Source organism: Cololabis saira, chromosome 10 (assembly GCF_033807715.1).
Source record: "Cololabis saira isolate AMF1-May2022 chromosome 10, fColSai1.1, whole genome shotgun sequence".
NCBI classification, from domain to species: Eukaryota; Metazoa; Chordata; class Actinopteri; order Beloniformes; family Belonidae; genus Cololabis; species Cololabis saira.
This window is the reverse complement of record NC_084596.1, coordinates 39,698,420-39,712,180: the sequence shown is the minus strand read 5'-3', so window position 1 is coordinate 39,712,180 and position 13,761 is coordinate 39,698,420. Positions and strand designations below refer to the sequence as shown.

The 13,761-nt window shown below is 40.6% G+C and overlaps 1 protein-coding gene across 1 annotated transcript; it reads right to left on the bottom strand.

Moving 5' to 3' along the window:
• Positions 1-10,810: 10,810 nt before the first annotated feature.
• LOC133452076 (tripartite motif-containing protein 16-like) lies at positions 10,811-12,478 on the bottom strand. Its single transcript, XM_061731268.1, has 2 exons — positions 11,810-12,478; positions 10,811-11,728 (listed from the first exon to the last, which is right to left on the bottom strand). The coding sequence occupies exons 1-2, from the start codon at positions 12,476-12,478 to the stop codon at positions 10,811-10,813; spliced, it is 1,587 nt and encodes a 528-aa protein (XP_061587252.1).
• Between the last annotated feature and the right edge of the window lie 1,283 nt (positions 12,479-13,761).

Below are 13,761 nucleotides of genomic sequence, written 5' to 3'. Positions count from 1 at the left end.
TGCTGTGTGTTGCACAACAGGATTTCTGAGTGGGCGGAGTCCAACAGCATCATAACAGATGAGCAAAATGGGTTCAGAAAGGAACGGAGTTGTATAGATCACATTTCCACCCTAACTACTATAATTGACTCAAGGAAAAAGCTGAAGAAGTCTACGTTCTGCTCATTCATTGATTTTTCGAAAGCATTTGACCATATTAATCGAGATAAGCTATGGGAAAAGCTGAGAAGTTTAGGTCTGAATGGTAATATCCTTAACTGTCTGATTTCTTTATATGAGGGTGTGAAATGCTGTGTCCGTATAAATGGAAATCTTACAGATCCCTTTCCAGTTGACATCGGTGTGAAACAAGGTTGTATTTTGTCACCAGTGTTATTTTCAATGTACATAAATGACCTAACATTAGCAATTAAGGCCCTAGGAAAAGGTGTACCTATGGAAAATGAAAACATCTCTGTACTCCTTTACGCGGACGATATAGTCCTGATCTCAGAATCAGAAGAGGAGCTACAGGAGATGCTCTCATTGGTTCATAGTTGGTGCCAAAAATGGAATTTAAATATAAATGTGGATAAAACCAAAGTAGTGCACTTCAGAAACCCAGCAAAGCCCCTGACCTGCTTCAGCTTCTCTTGCGGGTCTTTCCCACTAGAGGTCACCAAAGAGTATAAATATTTAGGATTACTGCTCACTGAGTTCTTAGACTACAATGTAACCGCTAGGCAACTAGCCCTCTATGCCAACAGAGCTCTAGGAGCAATTATAGCTAAAAGTAAAGTTTTGGGTGGTTTCCCCTTTAAATGTTTTACCAAACTTTTTGACTCTTTGGTCCTACCCATCCTTACTTATGCATCCGCAGTATGGGGTTACAGAAGTTACTCCTGTATCAATGCAGTCTTTAATAGAGCATGCCGCTTCTTTCTGGGTGTTGGTAAATATACCCCAAATGCTGCCATACAAGGTGACATGGGATGGAAAACGACCTGGCAACACCAGTGGTCATGTATTTTTAAGAACTGGAAGAGACTATGCAGTATGCCAGATAACCGGTTATGTAAGCGTGTGTTTTTGTGGGCTAATCAGATGAGAAATGTGAAAAACTATCCCCATACGGTACGGACATATTTCTCCTCTCTGCATCTATCCCACCTCGCCAGCACTGACCTAGTCCTCTCAAGTAACGATCTAAACAGGCTTGACCAAGCAGTTGCAGAGGCAGAGAAGGAGAAATGGCTCCTGCAGATAAATAGAGCAGAGGGAAACAAGCTTCGCACTTACTGTACCTTTAAGAATGCCTTTGATACAGAGCCGTATGTACAAAGTATTATGCCCAGGCAGCATAGAAGTGCCCTTGCCAAGTTTAGGTGTGGAGTTGCTCCATTGGCTCTTGAAACCGGTAGATATACCAACATCCCAATACAGAAGCGTGTTTGCACACTATGTAACAGCGGTTCCATCGAATCTGAGTCCCATGTCCTTCTACACTGTGAACTTTACAAAGACATTCGCGAGGACCTTTTTATCTCATTTTCAAAGAATCAGGAACATTTTCAAGACCTCGATGATGTTAATAAAGTATGTGACATTTTAGCAGCTAAACATCTCTTTAACGAATCAGCCAAAGCCTGCCACCTCATCCTAAAGCGTAGAGCAGCTTTTATATGTACTGGCCCTTAATTTCCCCTTTTCCTCCTTTTATTGTAAACCTAATTGATTAAGCCATTGAGTTTTTATTGTAATATGACTGTGATTTTTGTAACAGTCAAATGATTTTAATACTTTAATGTATGTTACTTTTTATCGATATGAATATGTATTGTGTCTCACAACTCTTAGTGAGTGGCCCTCAACTTTTTATTATTGCCAATTTTATTAATGTATAATGATATTGTACGCTGGGGGGTGACACATAAATAAAGCTTTATCTATCTATCTATTTGAGCTGAACTCAGATTAAGTTACAAGTTTAAATACGGCCTCCTCTGAGCTACTCTCATTGAGCTATTTCCAAACTTCAATAAGCTTATTAAATCCTTTATTCACTCAACCGTGATCAGATACTCATACAGATGTTGGGGCTTCAGAACTTCAGAGCTTCACATTCACAGATGTGCCGTCACTGAACCAGTTGTACTTCACCAGAAACAAAAGCCTTTTCAGATGATAACTCCAGCGAGGATACACGCCCCTGAAACTGAGGAGGAAATGGCTTGAAGATCACGCTCAGAACATCTAGAAGGGTTAAACCCCAATTCCAAAAAAGATTTCTATTTGACTTATTTTTTTTTTTTTTTTTTTTTATTAATCTTTTTAGAAAAGAAAACAACATACAATGACAACATGGACACAAATAATCAAAAATATGAATTATGCATTATACATTGTCCTTTTTTTTTTTTTTTTTATAAACACACAGAACTAAGAACAGAGTCTCTGTAGAGTTAAATAAAAAAAAATAAACAGATGAGCAACAAATGAACAATGGAGTAGAGTATGGATGAGCAAATGCGGCATACAAAAACAAATGCAGTGATAAATGCAAATGCCCATCACTAATATCCCATTAATTGGAAATAATAATAAAAAAAAAAGCAAGCAACATAAAATGCAGCATAAATAACAATAATCAAAACAAATAAATAAATGAAAGAAATGAAAAGAAAATTAAGGTAAGGGGGAGGGATCAGTCGGTGGGTAGAGTCTTCAATGAGTTAAAATAATCTACGAAAGATTGCCATTTACGAACAAATTTAGATGAGTTGCCTTTTACTGAATATCTCACCTTTTCAGATTTTAGAAAAAACATAACATCACTAAGCCAAAGAGCAATAGACGGAGACTTGGGGGATTTCCATGAGAGTAGGATACGACGTCTAGCTAGAAGAGATGTGAAAGCCAATACTTCTGACTGTACGGGGCTGATATGTGAGGAGTCAACCGAAAGTCCGAATATTGCTATGAGGGGGGTCATAACAACATTTTTCACCAGAACTTTAGACATGATCACAGAATAGTCACTCCAAAATTTCTGTAATCTAGGACAGGAGAAAAACATGTGACTTAAATTGCAGGGAGAGCCCTGGCATCTGTCGCATAAGTCTGCAACATTGGGATATATTTCGGATAATCGGGATTTTGATAGGTGGGCTCTATGCAGCACCTTGAATTGAATAAGTTCAAGTCTAGCGCAAGGCGTGCTAGATCGTATGCTACGGATAGCTTTATCCCACAGCTCCCCTGTGAAGTCCAGGCCCAACTCCCGTCCCCAACCCTCCCGAGCTTTATCTACAGAATGACCATCAAATGTCATACACAGTGCATATATCCTAGATATGAGAGACTTTTGACTAAGTTTCATTGTTAGAAGATCATCCCACGGTTGGTTAGCAGGAAGGGAAGGGAAGCATGGAAACAGAGCAGAGGCACAGTGTCGAAGCTGGAAGTAGCGAAACAGATGGGAGGCAGGCAAATTGAACTTTGACCTCAGATCTGAAAATGTGGAAAAGATCCCATCCTTATACAGATCCCTGAAGTGCTTAATGCCCCGGCTGTGCCAAATCATAAAAGTGGTGTCTATTAGTGATGGAGGGAACAGATGATTCTTAGTAACAGGTGTATAGGCGGATGGAGAAGCAAATTTAAAATGGCGCCTAAACTGTGACCAAATCTTAAGGGAGGAAAGCACCACAGGACTATTTGTGAACTTAGAGGGATTCAATGGTAAAGAGGAGGAGAGTAGGGCCGTTACAGAGGATGAAGAGAGTGACTGAGCCTCCAATCTGCACCATAATAACTCAGGAGACTGAAGCCAGTAAATTAGTTTGTGAATATGCGCTGACCAATAGTAAAGCAAAAAGTTTGGTAGTGCTAGACCCCCATTAAATTTAAATTTTTGGAGAAGCGAATACCTCACTCTGGGTGTCTTACCGGCCCATAAAAAGTTGGAAACAATTTGGTCAAGTGATTTAAAAAAAGATTTTGGTAGAAATAAAGGAGTGCATTGGAACAAAAAAATAAATTTAGGCAATACAGTCATCTTCACTGTGTTAACTCTTCCTATTAGCGACAATGGTAGGGAGTTCCACCTCTGTAAGTCCGCCTTCACTCGAGTTACCAGTGAGGAAAAATTAGCGGTGAAAAGAGAGGGCAGAGTGCGGGTCACATTAATCCCTAAGTATCTAAAGCCCGACGGGCTGAGTTTAAAGGGGATATCAGATTGTTTGAGTAGTAAAGCAGAAGTGTTTATGGGGAAGCATTCACACTTGTGAAGATTGACCTTATAGCCGGAGAAGGATCCATAATTCTTCAACAGAGATAATATTGGTGCAATGCTGGTTAAAGGGTCAGATACATATAAAAGGAGGTCGTCTGCATAAAGTGACAATTTGAGTTCCACATTGGACCTAGAGATTCCGCGAAATAAAGGAAGAGTTCTTAAAGCAATTGAAAGTGGTTCGACGGATAGAGCGAAAAGCAAAGGGGAGAGAGGGCAGCCCTGTCTCGTGCCACGTGATAATGTAAAATAAGTGGAGTAGTTGTCATTGGTGTGAATGCTGGCCTGAGGGGAAGTGTAAAGAAGTCTAATCCAAGATATAAACCTGTGTCCAAATCCGAATTTATGAAGTGTTGCAAAAAGATAGTTAAATTCGACACGATCAAACGCTTTTTCAGCATCAATCGCGATAACAACTTCAGGAAGTGGGGAAGAATCTTTAGAGAAAATCACATTTAGGAGTGTACGAACATTATAAAAGAGCTGGCGTCCCTTGATGAAACCATTCTGCTCCTCAGATATGATGCTAGGAAGGATCTTATCAAGGCGAATTGCTAGTGCTTTTGCTAAAATTTTGACATCCACATTCAGTAAAGACAAGGGCCTGTAAGAAGTGCATGATTCAGGGTCTTTGTCCTTCTTCAAAAGGAGGGCAATGGACGCCTGCATTAAAGAAGGAGGCAATGAGCCATGATCAAGGGACTCATTGTACATTGAGAGTAGAAGGGGGGCTAATTTGTCTTTGAATTTTTTGAAAAACTCAGCGCCGAACCCATCCGGACCAGGGGCCTTGTTGCTTTGCGTAGCTTCAATGGCGGCAGCAATTTCTTGCAAGCTAAAAGGAGCATCGAGGCCATTAGCCACATCCAAATTGATAGTAGGAACAGTGATACTTTCAAGAAAGGAGGTCATTTCTGCTGTGTCAAGTGGAGATTCTGATTCATATAGAGGGGAGTAGTATGACTTAAAAATTGTGTTGATGGCGACTGGATCGGTGGTAAGTGTGCCAGTAGAATCTCTAATGCTGGGAATCAGTCTCGACGTTGCTTGCCTTTTTAATTGATGAGCCAATAACCTGCTTGGTTTATCGCCGTGTTCATAATAGTTGGCATGAGCGCGTAATAGGAGCCGTTCAGAATCGGCTGTCGCTATAAGATCGAATTTTGATTGCAAATCAAGCCGTTGTTTCAGTAAATTCGGACTTGGGTTAACTGAATTAAGTCTGTCTATGTCCTGAATTTTAGATGTGAGCTCCTGTAATTTAGCCCTGCGGATTTTACTGGCATATGCTGAATAAGAGATAATCTGTCCTCGCAAATATGCTTTGAGTGATTCCCATACTAGCGAAAAACTGGTAGAATCTGTTTTGTTCAATGCAATGAAATCATCTATTGAAGCAGATATAGAAACATTAAATGCATCGTCGGATAAAAGCAATGGATTAAACCTCCAGGGAGAAGAAAAACGGGGGCGCTCAGACAATGTTATATTCAAAGTTAGAGGGGCGTGATCCGAAATAACAATTGGGTGGTATACGACAGAAGTAACTTTGGGGAGAAGAGAGCCATCAACAAAAAAATAGTCAATACGTGAATATGACTGATGTACTTGTGAAAAAAAAGAGAATTCCTTATCTCCAGGATGTGAGAACCTCCACGGATCAACAAGCCCGTTCTTGACTGTAAAATCGGTAATAGATTTTGACATAGAGGATTGAGTCAAAGTACGAGGATTCGAGCGGTCCAAAGAAGGATTAATAACACAATTCAGATCACCGCCCAGAATTGTAATATGCGTATTTAAGAAAGGGAGGTTGCCAAACAGCCTATCTGTAAAATTGGGGTCATCAAAATTAGGGGCATATATATTCACCAACAATACAGGGTTACAGTATAGAGTGCCCGCCACAATAAGATATCTACCATTCTTATCGGATATTGTCCTGGAGACGGAGAAATTAACTCTTCTGTTGATCAAAATTGCTACTCCTCTAGACTTAGAATCAAAATTTGAATGAAAAATATCACCCACCCAAGCACGTTTGAGTCTAAAATGATCTTTATTTCGCAAATGAGTTTCCTGAAGGAAAGCTATGTCAGTGTCCAAGCGTTTCAAATGTGAAAAAATCTTTGATCGCTTAATTGGATTATTCACACCTCTAACATTCCAGCTAGTGAATCTGATGATTGATCCAGTATCAGGCTTGTGCAGATTACGATCGTTCATATGGGCATTCTTTGAGAGAAAATAAGACAGACTCACCCACCACAAGAAGAAATATAAGAAAAAGGGGTAAAAAGGAAAACCAAAACAAACAAAACTCGGGAGTATATACATACCTACAGAGACATAATCCGAAAGCCAACAACCCATAACTCCCGCCCACCCACCCGTCGCACATTTGATGATCCCATCCCCAAACGATGGAAACAGCCGTGCAGGCTTCAACGGAAGCCATTCTCAAAAAAGAAATGCTTTCGACTATAAAGCTAAATACAAAAACAAAAACAAAGTCAGCTCCTGCAGAGTTAAAACCTTAAAAAAATAAAAATAAAATATCAGGCATATAAGACCAACAGTCTGAGCCATTCTGACAATCGCTGTCTTGTCAGGGTAACAACAAACATTAATTAAATTAAGTAGATCTTTGGCCTGTAGAACAATGATATATACATATATGCACTCGCACACCCACACAGACACGCACACACATACACACAAATTAAACAATAGACAGGGGTGTGTGCATATTTCTAATCAAGGCATCATACCAGAGAAATGATTAGGCCTTCAATTTTAAACGGTGCTGTTCCCATTGAAAGATAGAAAGAAAGAAGAAAAAAAAAAAAAAAAAAAAAAAAAATTAAAAAAAAAAAAAAAAAAAAAAAAAAAATAAATAAAAAAGAAAAAAAAATTAAGACATAAAGTCCTGTTTTATGAATTAACTCACTCACTCACCCACCCAGGGCCAGAGTCCCGCATGGACAGCATGCTGGATAAATAAAAAAAAATAAAAATAAATAAAAAAAAAATAAAAAAAATAATAATTAAGACATAAAGTCCCGTTTTATGAATTGACTCACTCACTCACCCACCCAGGGCCAGAGTCCCGCATGGACAGCATGCTGGATAAATCAAAAAAAAATAATAAAATAAAAAAATAATAAATAAATAAAAAAAAAAAAAAAAAAAAAAAAAAATTAATTAAGACATAAAGTCCCGTTTTATGAATTGACTCACTCACTCACCCAGGGCCAGAGTCCAGCATGGACAGCAAGCTGGATAAATCGTCCCAGAAAACTAGCTGGTAGTCACTTTTTTTATTTTCTTGATGAATGCCAAGGCTTCATCTGGCGCCGTGAAGTCACGTTGTTGGCCGTTATGAGTTACACGCAGCCGGGCGGGGTACAGCAATCCATACCGGACTCCTTCAATCTCCCGCAGCTGACGGCGCACCTCATTAAAGGCAGCGCGCGCCCGCGCTGTCTTGGCGGTGTGGTCCGGGAAGACGGAGATGGTCATATTCCGAACCGTTATCCGCTGCCGCTCTCTCGCCTTTCTGAGGATGTCAGCGCAGTCCGTGTAATAATGGAGCCTGGCCACTATTGCGCGGGGCCGGGCACCGGGCTGGGGTCTCGGCATGAGGGTGCGGTGGGCTCTGTCCACCACCAGCTCCGCGTCGAGGGCGAAGGCTTCCGATAACAGCCTGGAAACACCGGCTGCAGATGAAGAGTCAGGATCCTCCTCCGGGACACCAATAATCCGTATGTTCTGCCGACGAGACCTTGACTCCAAATCCTCGCATCTGTCCTCCAGCCTCACACATTCTTTTGACAAGTGATCAACTTTTTTCTGGAGAGCAACTATGTCGTCTGAGCAGCTTGAGAGAGCCTGCTCCATCACAGCAACCGTGGCTGTAAGACCCGCGACGTCCGCCTTCATGGAGGAAATACTGCCGGAGAGATCCGCTTTAAGTGAAAGCAGCTCGGACTTAATAGAAGTTAAATTGTCACTCAGTGCTGCTTGAAGCTCTGTCTTAAATATAGCCGCAACATCGTTGCGAAGCGCGGAGAGCAGTTCCTTTTTGAGCTGGCTGAACTCCGCGCCGGCGCAGGTGCTTTCCGGAGGAGGAGAATCACCGCGGGGCGAGGAGACAGCGTGAGCCGCAGGCCGCGGGTTAGCTGGAGGGTTATTCCCCGCTTTGATGGACTTTGGAGGCATTTTTCTGGTGAGTTCACGATGTAACCGCGTTGAAAAAAAAATTTGTTCAAACCCAAGCCGTGGGAGTAATTCAAATAGTGCCAAAAAATGGAGAATTACATTAACTCTGCAGGAGCTCCGCTAAGCACGTCTCACCCCATGTATAGCTAAGCCGGAAGCCCCTTCTATTTGACTTATAATGTTCAAAACAAAACTTAACCGTCAGATGCTGAAAAGGCATGATCTTCCCACCTCGTGAGTGACCAGGATCTCTAAAATATTCTATTTTCCACTATTTCTAATGATGTATTCAACTATTTGAATAAGTCATCATTTATAGAAACATAATATCAACAAAAGATTTGAAAAAATCTGGAGAAATCCCTACAACTCGGGATGGAGACTTAGTCGGATGTGTGTAATCTTTGTGGCTCGGCATTAAAAACTGCAATCATGGAATCATGGCACAGAACCTACTTTTGTACAGTTCACCGCAGGTCAAAGCTCCATCGTGCAGCAGAAGCCGGATGTGAAGATGGTGGGAGATTTACCACTCACTTTTATTTACAGAATAATAACGAGATTCCTTGCTTTATTCCTCTTCACCCATGCTTATAATGACACGGATCACGGTGAAAGGTGGCACGCAGCTCGGGTCGTTTCTGTCTTTGCAACATCTTGCAGATTTTATAAAGGGCCTTTTCTTTTTTTATGAATGATTTGGTTCGGTGCTGCGTTCACACAGTTCTAGCTGGCAATTCTGACACTTTTCAGCAACAATGAGAAACGATGAGTAAACCAAATGATGGGGAAAACTAATCTGACTTCCCAAATACAAAAAGGTCCCCAGATTCCGACGCTGAGGGAAGAACGATGAGGAGTTGGTGCAGGTGAGGGATTCATGCACGTCTGTCCGGTTTTCTTAACTTTTATTGATGCTACTGATATTTAAGATTCAACCTCCATCCTTATACGACTTAAAGTCGTCTAACTAAAATAACAATCCATTCGTGGGTCACTCGTTGCAGCGCTGCAGACAGACGCTTCTTAGGTCACGATCACGGAGGAGGCCGGCCCGTAGCTGGTAGCTCTTCATGCTAAAATAAGAGTTCCCTGCAACCCTGGGAGCAGGAGAGGAGGGAAAAGTCCTGCAACTGCTCCAAACGGGACAGGTGTGAAAGCACCCTAAAACACTGGAAACCAACACCAGGCTCCAGTTGGGACGTCTGAGTTTACATTTGAATATCTGCTGAAGTCTGGATCCACATATTTAAGACTTTATAATAATAATAAGACACATGTCAGACAGGTAAACTATTGAGTAATCATTTTATTTTAAGTGTTTAAACATAGTAACATTCAATTATTTTACATTCTGCATCCCTAATAATATTAACTTTCATATCCAGCAACAAAAAAAAAAGTCTTTAATAACATCCTTCAACCTCAAAAACCTTTTCCTAAATTGTAGATGACAAAACAATTGGGGGGATTTTCTTGATTTAACAAATAAAACATGAAGCCCAGACTGGAGGAAAAGTGTTTAAACACGTGACTTCTTTCCTCTTTAAAAACCTCTTTACGTGTCATGCAATCATGTTCCTGTAGGGGGCGGTGTGACGTCACTCCCGAGACTCCTGATCTTCACTGTTTCCAGGTCCTGAGGTTGCAGACGTGAACCAGGATACAATGTTCAGGAAAGAAAGTTACAGAAAGAGCAGAAACACTAAAAAAAAAGAAGTAAAACATAAATATTGTAGATGATCAAATATGAACAGAAGTCTGTCTGGATGAATGCTGAAGGAAAACCTGACACTGCACCGCTGGAGAGTGGAGGTCTGGCCAGAAAAAGAGCAGTAAAACCAGTAAAGACACATTTAAATCCAGAAATATGATCTGTTGTGAACATGAACTCTGGACTTTGCGATATTTCAGGAGGAAAACGGCCTTAGTTTTACTTGAATATTAGATTAATGTTTTCTCCCTCAGATCTGAGTCAAATCGTGGAATGAAGACTGAAGAAAACATTTTTTTGGAGTCCATGAAGTGGAAGAAAAGAGAAATACAACATAGAAACACATCCAAATTAACAGCTAACAACAATTACAACACAGGTTCATTTCTATGTTTTTATACTGAAATAGAAGACGCCGGTAATAATATGAATATTTCCCAGGTGTAATTACAAAAGAACAACTTCCACCTCCAAAAGAGGAAGTAACAAAAAACTTATAGAACAAAAACTAAAACTAAATCAGTCAGAGTTTGAGACGTACATCTCTGAAAAGAAAAGAAAGTCAATAAAAACTGAGATGAAAACATGAAAAGGAAACAAGTCTATTTGAGTTTACAGAACTCAGCTGAGTTTCCATCAGTGATACCAACCGAGACTCCAGCGTGTAGCGGCTGAGTGAAGGAGGTCTGGACTCTGTGGAGGAGGGTCATGGTTCCAGAGACGCTGTAGAAGGACAGAACACCTGCTCTGTGATCCAGGTAAACTCCTATTCTGGAGCTCTGAGGACTTGAGATGGAGGTTCCGATGTTATTGTACCAAAATCCATATCTGTCTGAGTCACAATATAGTGACCAAGATTTGTCATTATATCCAAATCTACTTTCCTTCCCTGATCTGTTGATATTCTTGTATGAAACTGCTGCACCAACTACACCTGCTTTCTTCTCCACCTCCCAGTAATGACGTCCAGTCAGACTCTCTCTACTCAGTACGTTAGAATATTCACTGAATCTGTCTGGATGACTAGAATAAGACTGATGTTGGTTCATAAAAGTCACCTTTCTGTTCTCCTCTGACAGTAACAGTAGTGTGTGTACTGTGTTTGGATCCAGAGTGATTTCACATGAATATTTCAAGAATCCAGCTCTGCTCTTTGGTTCTGGTTGTGGCAGTAAAACATCCACATCAGTGATGGTCAGTGAGACGTTTTTCCACGTGTCTCTCAGGATGTCCTGTAGTCGACCTCTGACCTCTGACACAGCTGCTGTCACATCCTGAAAGTACCTGAGAGGACGGATGCTGATGCTGGAGGAGTGTGTGGACTCACTGAGTGGTGACAGTGAGGGGTAGCTGTGGAGAAACTGGTTGTGGTCCTCGGTGTCTGAGAGCTGCTTCATCTCAGCGTCTCTCCTCTTCAGGTCACTGATCTCCTGCTGCAGCTTCTCCTCCAGCTCTCTGACTCTCCTCACTTCAGTTTCCTGCTGGGATCTGATCTGCTGCTTCACCTCAGAGCTTCTTTTCTGGAGGAAAGAGATCAGCTGAGTGAAGATCTCCTCACTGTCCTCCACTGTTTTATCAGCAGACTGATTGATGGCCTCAACCTCCTGCTGAAGCAGCTTCACATCTTTATCTCTGTCCTGGATCTCCTGCTGGATTTGTTGTCGACTCACCTCCATCTCTCTCTGCCTCTCCGTCCTTTCTGCTGCAGCTGAGACTGTGTCGTGGCCTTTATGTTCATCCACAGGGCAGAGATAACAGATACACTTCTGATCAGTACGACAGAACATCTTCATCACCTCACCGTGACGGGGGCAGATGTTGTCCTGCAGGTTCTTGGAGGGATCCACCAGCTTGTGTTTCTTTAATACAGCCACATCATGATGAGGTTGAAGGTGTTTCTGGCAGTAAGAGGCCAGACATACCAAACAGGACTTGACGGCTTTCAATTTTCTTCCAGAGCAGAAATCACAGGCCACATCTTCAGGTCCAGCATAGCAGTGATCAGCAGGAGCAGCTTGGAGTCCTGTCTTCTTCAGCTGCTCCACTAAAGCTGCTAACATGGTGTTTTTCACCAGCTCAGGTTTCTGAGTGAAAGTTCGTCTACACTGAGGACAGCTGGGGAGTTTCTTCTCTCCTTCATCCCAGTAGGATTTAATACAGTTCATACAGTAACTGTGTCCACAGGGAATAGTCACCGGATCCTTTAAAATCTCCAAACAGATCGAACAAGAAAAGGTTTCCTGGTCCAGCTGATCTCCTTTCTGCGCCATTTCTCCTCTCGATAACTGAGACTGAGAAAGTTTCACTTGCTCAAACATGAAACTTGCCTGAGAATCAGAAACACGTGATCAGACTGAATCTGCTGGTTTGAGAGCAGGAAGAAGAGGGAGGTTCATCAGTATCAGATTACAGGAAGAGGACAACCTGGATTTAACCCTTTTATATCAGACATCAGTTTAGAAGTAAACAACTTTTTACCTCAACTCGTATTCAGAAATAATAATAATAATAATAATAAATGTAATAAATGTAATTTAAGTTTCATTTCAGACAGATTAATTACTTTATAGTGTATCATTCTTATACATTTCACATGAGCAGACTTAATGTAGCATTTATAGATGAAACCAGATGAACTCTAGGATTTTCATGAAAGTCTACATTTACATTTAACGTTCACATGAAAGTCATTTGTTCAGACTGAAACACGCAGGACTTTATTGCATCACAGTGTTGTGCAACAAAGGGAGTGCTAGTTCAGGTAGTAGTTATTAATAATTGTCTTATGACACACACACACACACACACACACACACACACATAGTTATGCAACATATTGATACTAGTATTATATTGAGATTCAACAGCAAGTATCGCAGCTAGTGATGCTGTAAGGACCAATCAGCTCCCAGAATGCTGATAGAACTGCTTTCAGAAACATCGTGTGGGGGAGAATTATCAAACAGATCCAGGGAGGAAACAGATTAAATCGGTTTTATTTTTTAACACATTCCGTTTTTATTTTTTCCATTTTCAGTCTATTTCGGTTTTTAATTTTTGAAAATTTGATTTAGCATTTTATGCAAATTTAACCCAAAGAAAGTATATAAAGCAATGATAACTGAAAACTTTAATGTTTTCATACTTTTAAACATATTTAAAGGCAAAAATATGGCACCAGTTATTCTCGTGTCCAACAAAACATTCCTTTTTTGGGCATAAACAAAAAAATTCCCAAAATTATTTGTATGAAATAGATAAGTCAAATATGCCTTTCAATATTCATTTAAAGTGCAAAAAAAGAAAGAAATTGCAACAGCTCAACAGCACTTGTGTCAATTAAATGACCTGACTACTGGGTTAAAGTTCACTGGGCTAAAATGTAATAATGAAAAAAAATCGATCTTTAGACATACAAATTGATTTTTAGGAATTAATATGAGAATCGATTTAGAATCGGAAAATCGATTTTTTTCAACACAGGCCTAGTGTGTGTTATACAAACATAGGTCATCCATGTTCAATAATGTCATTTTAAAGCTCTCTTCTCACA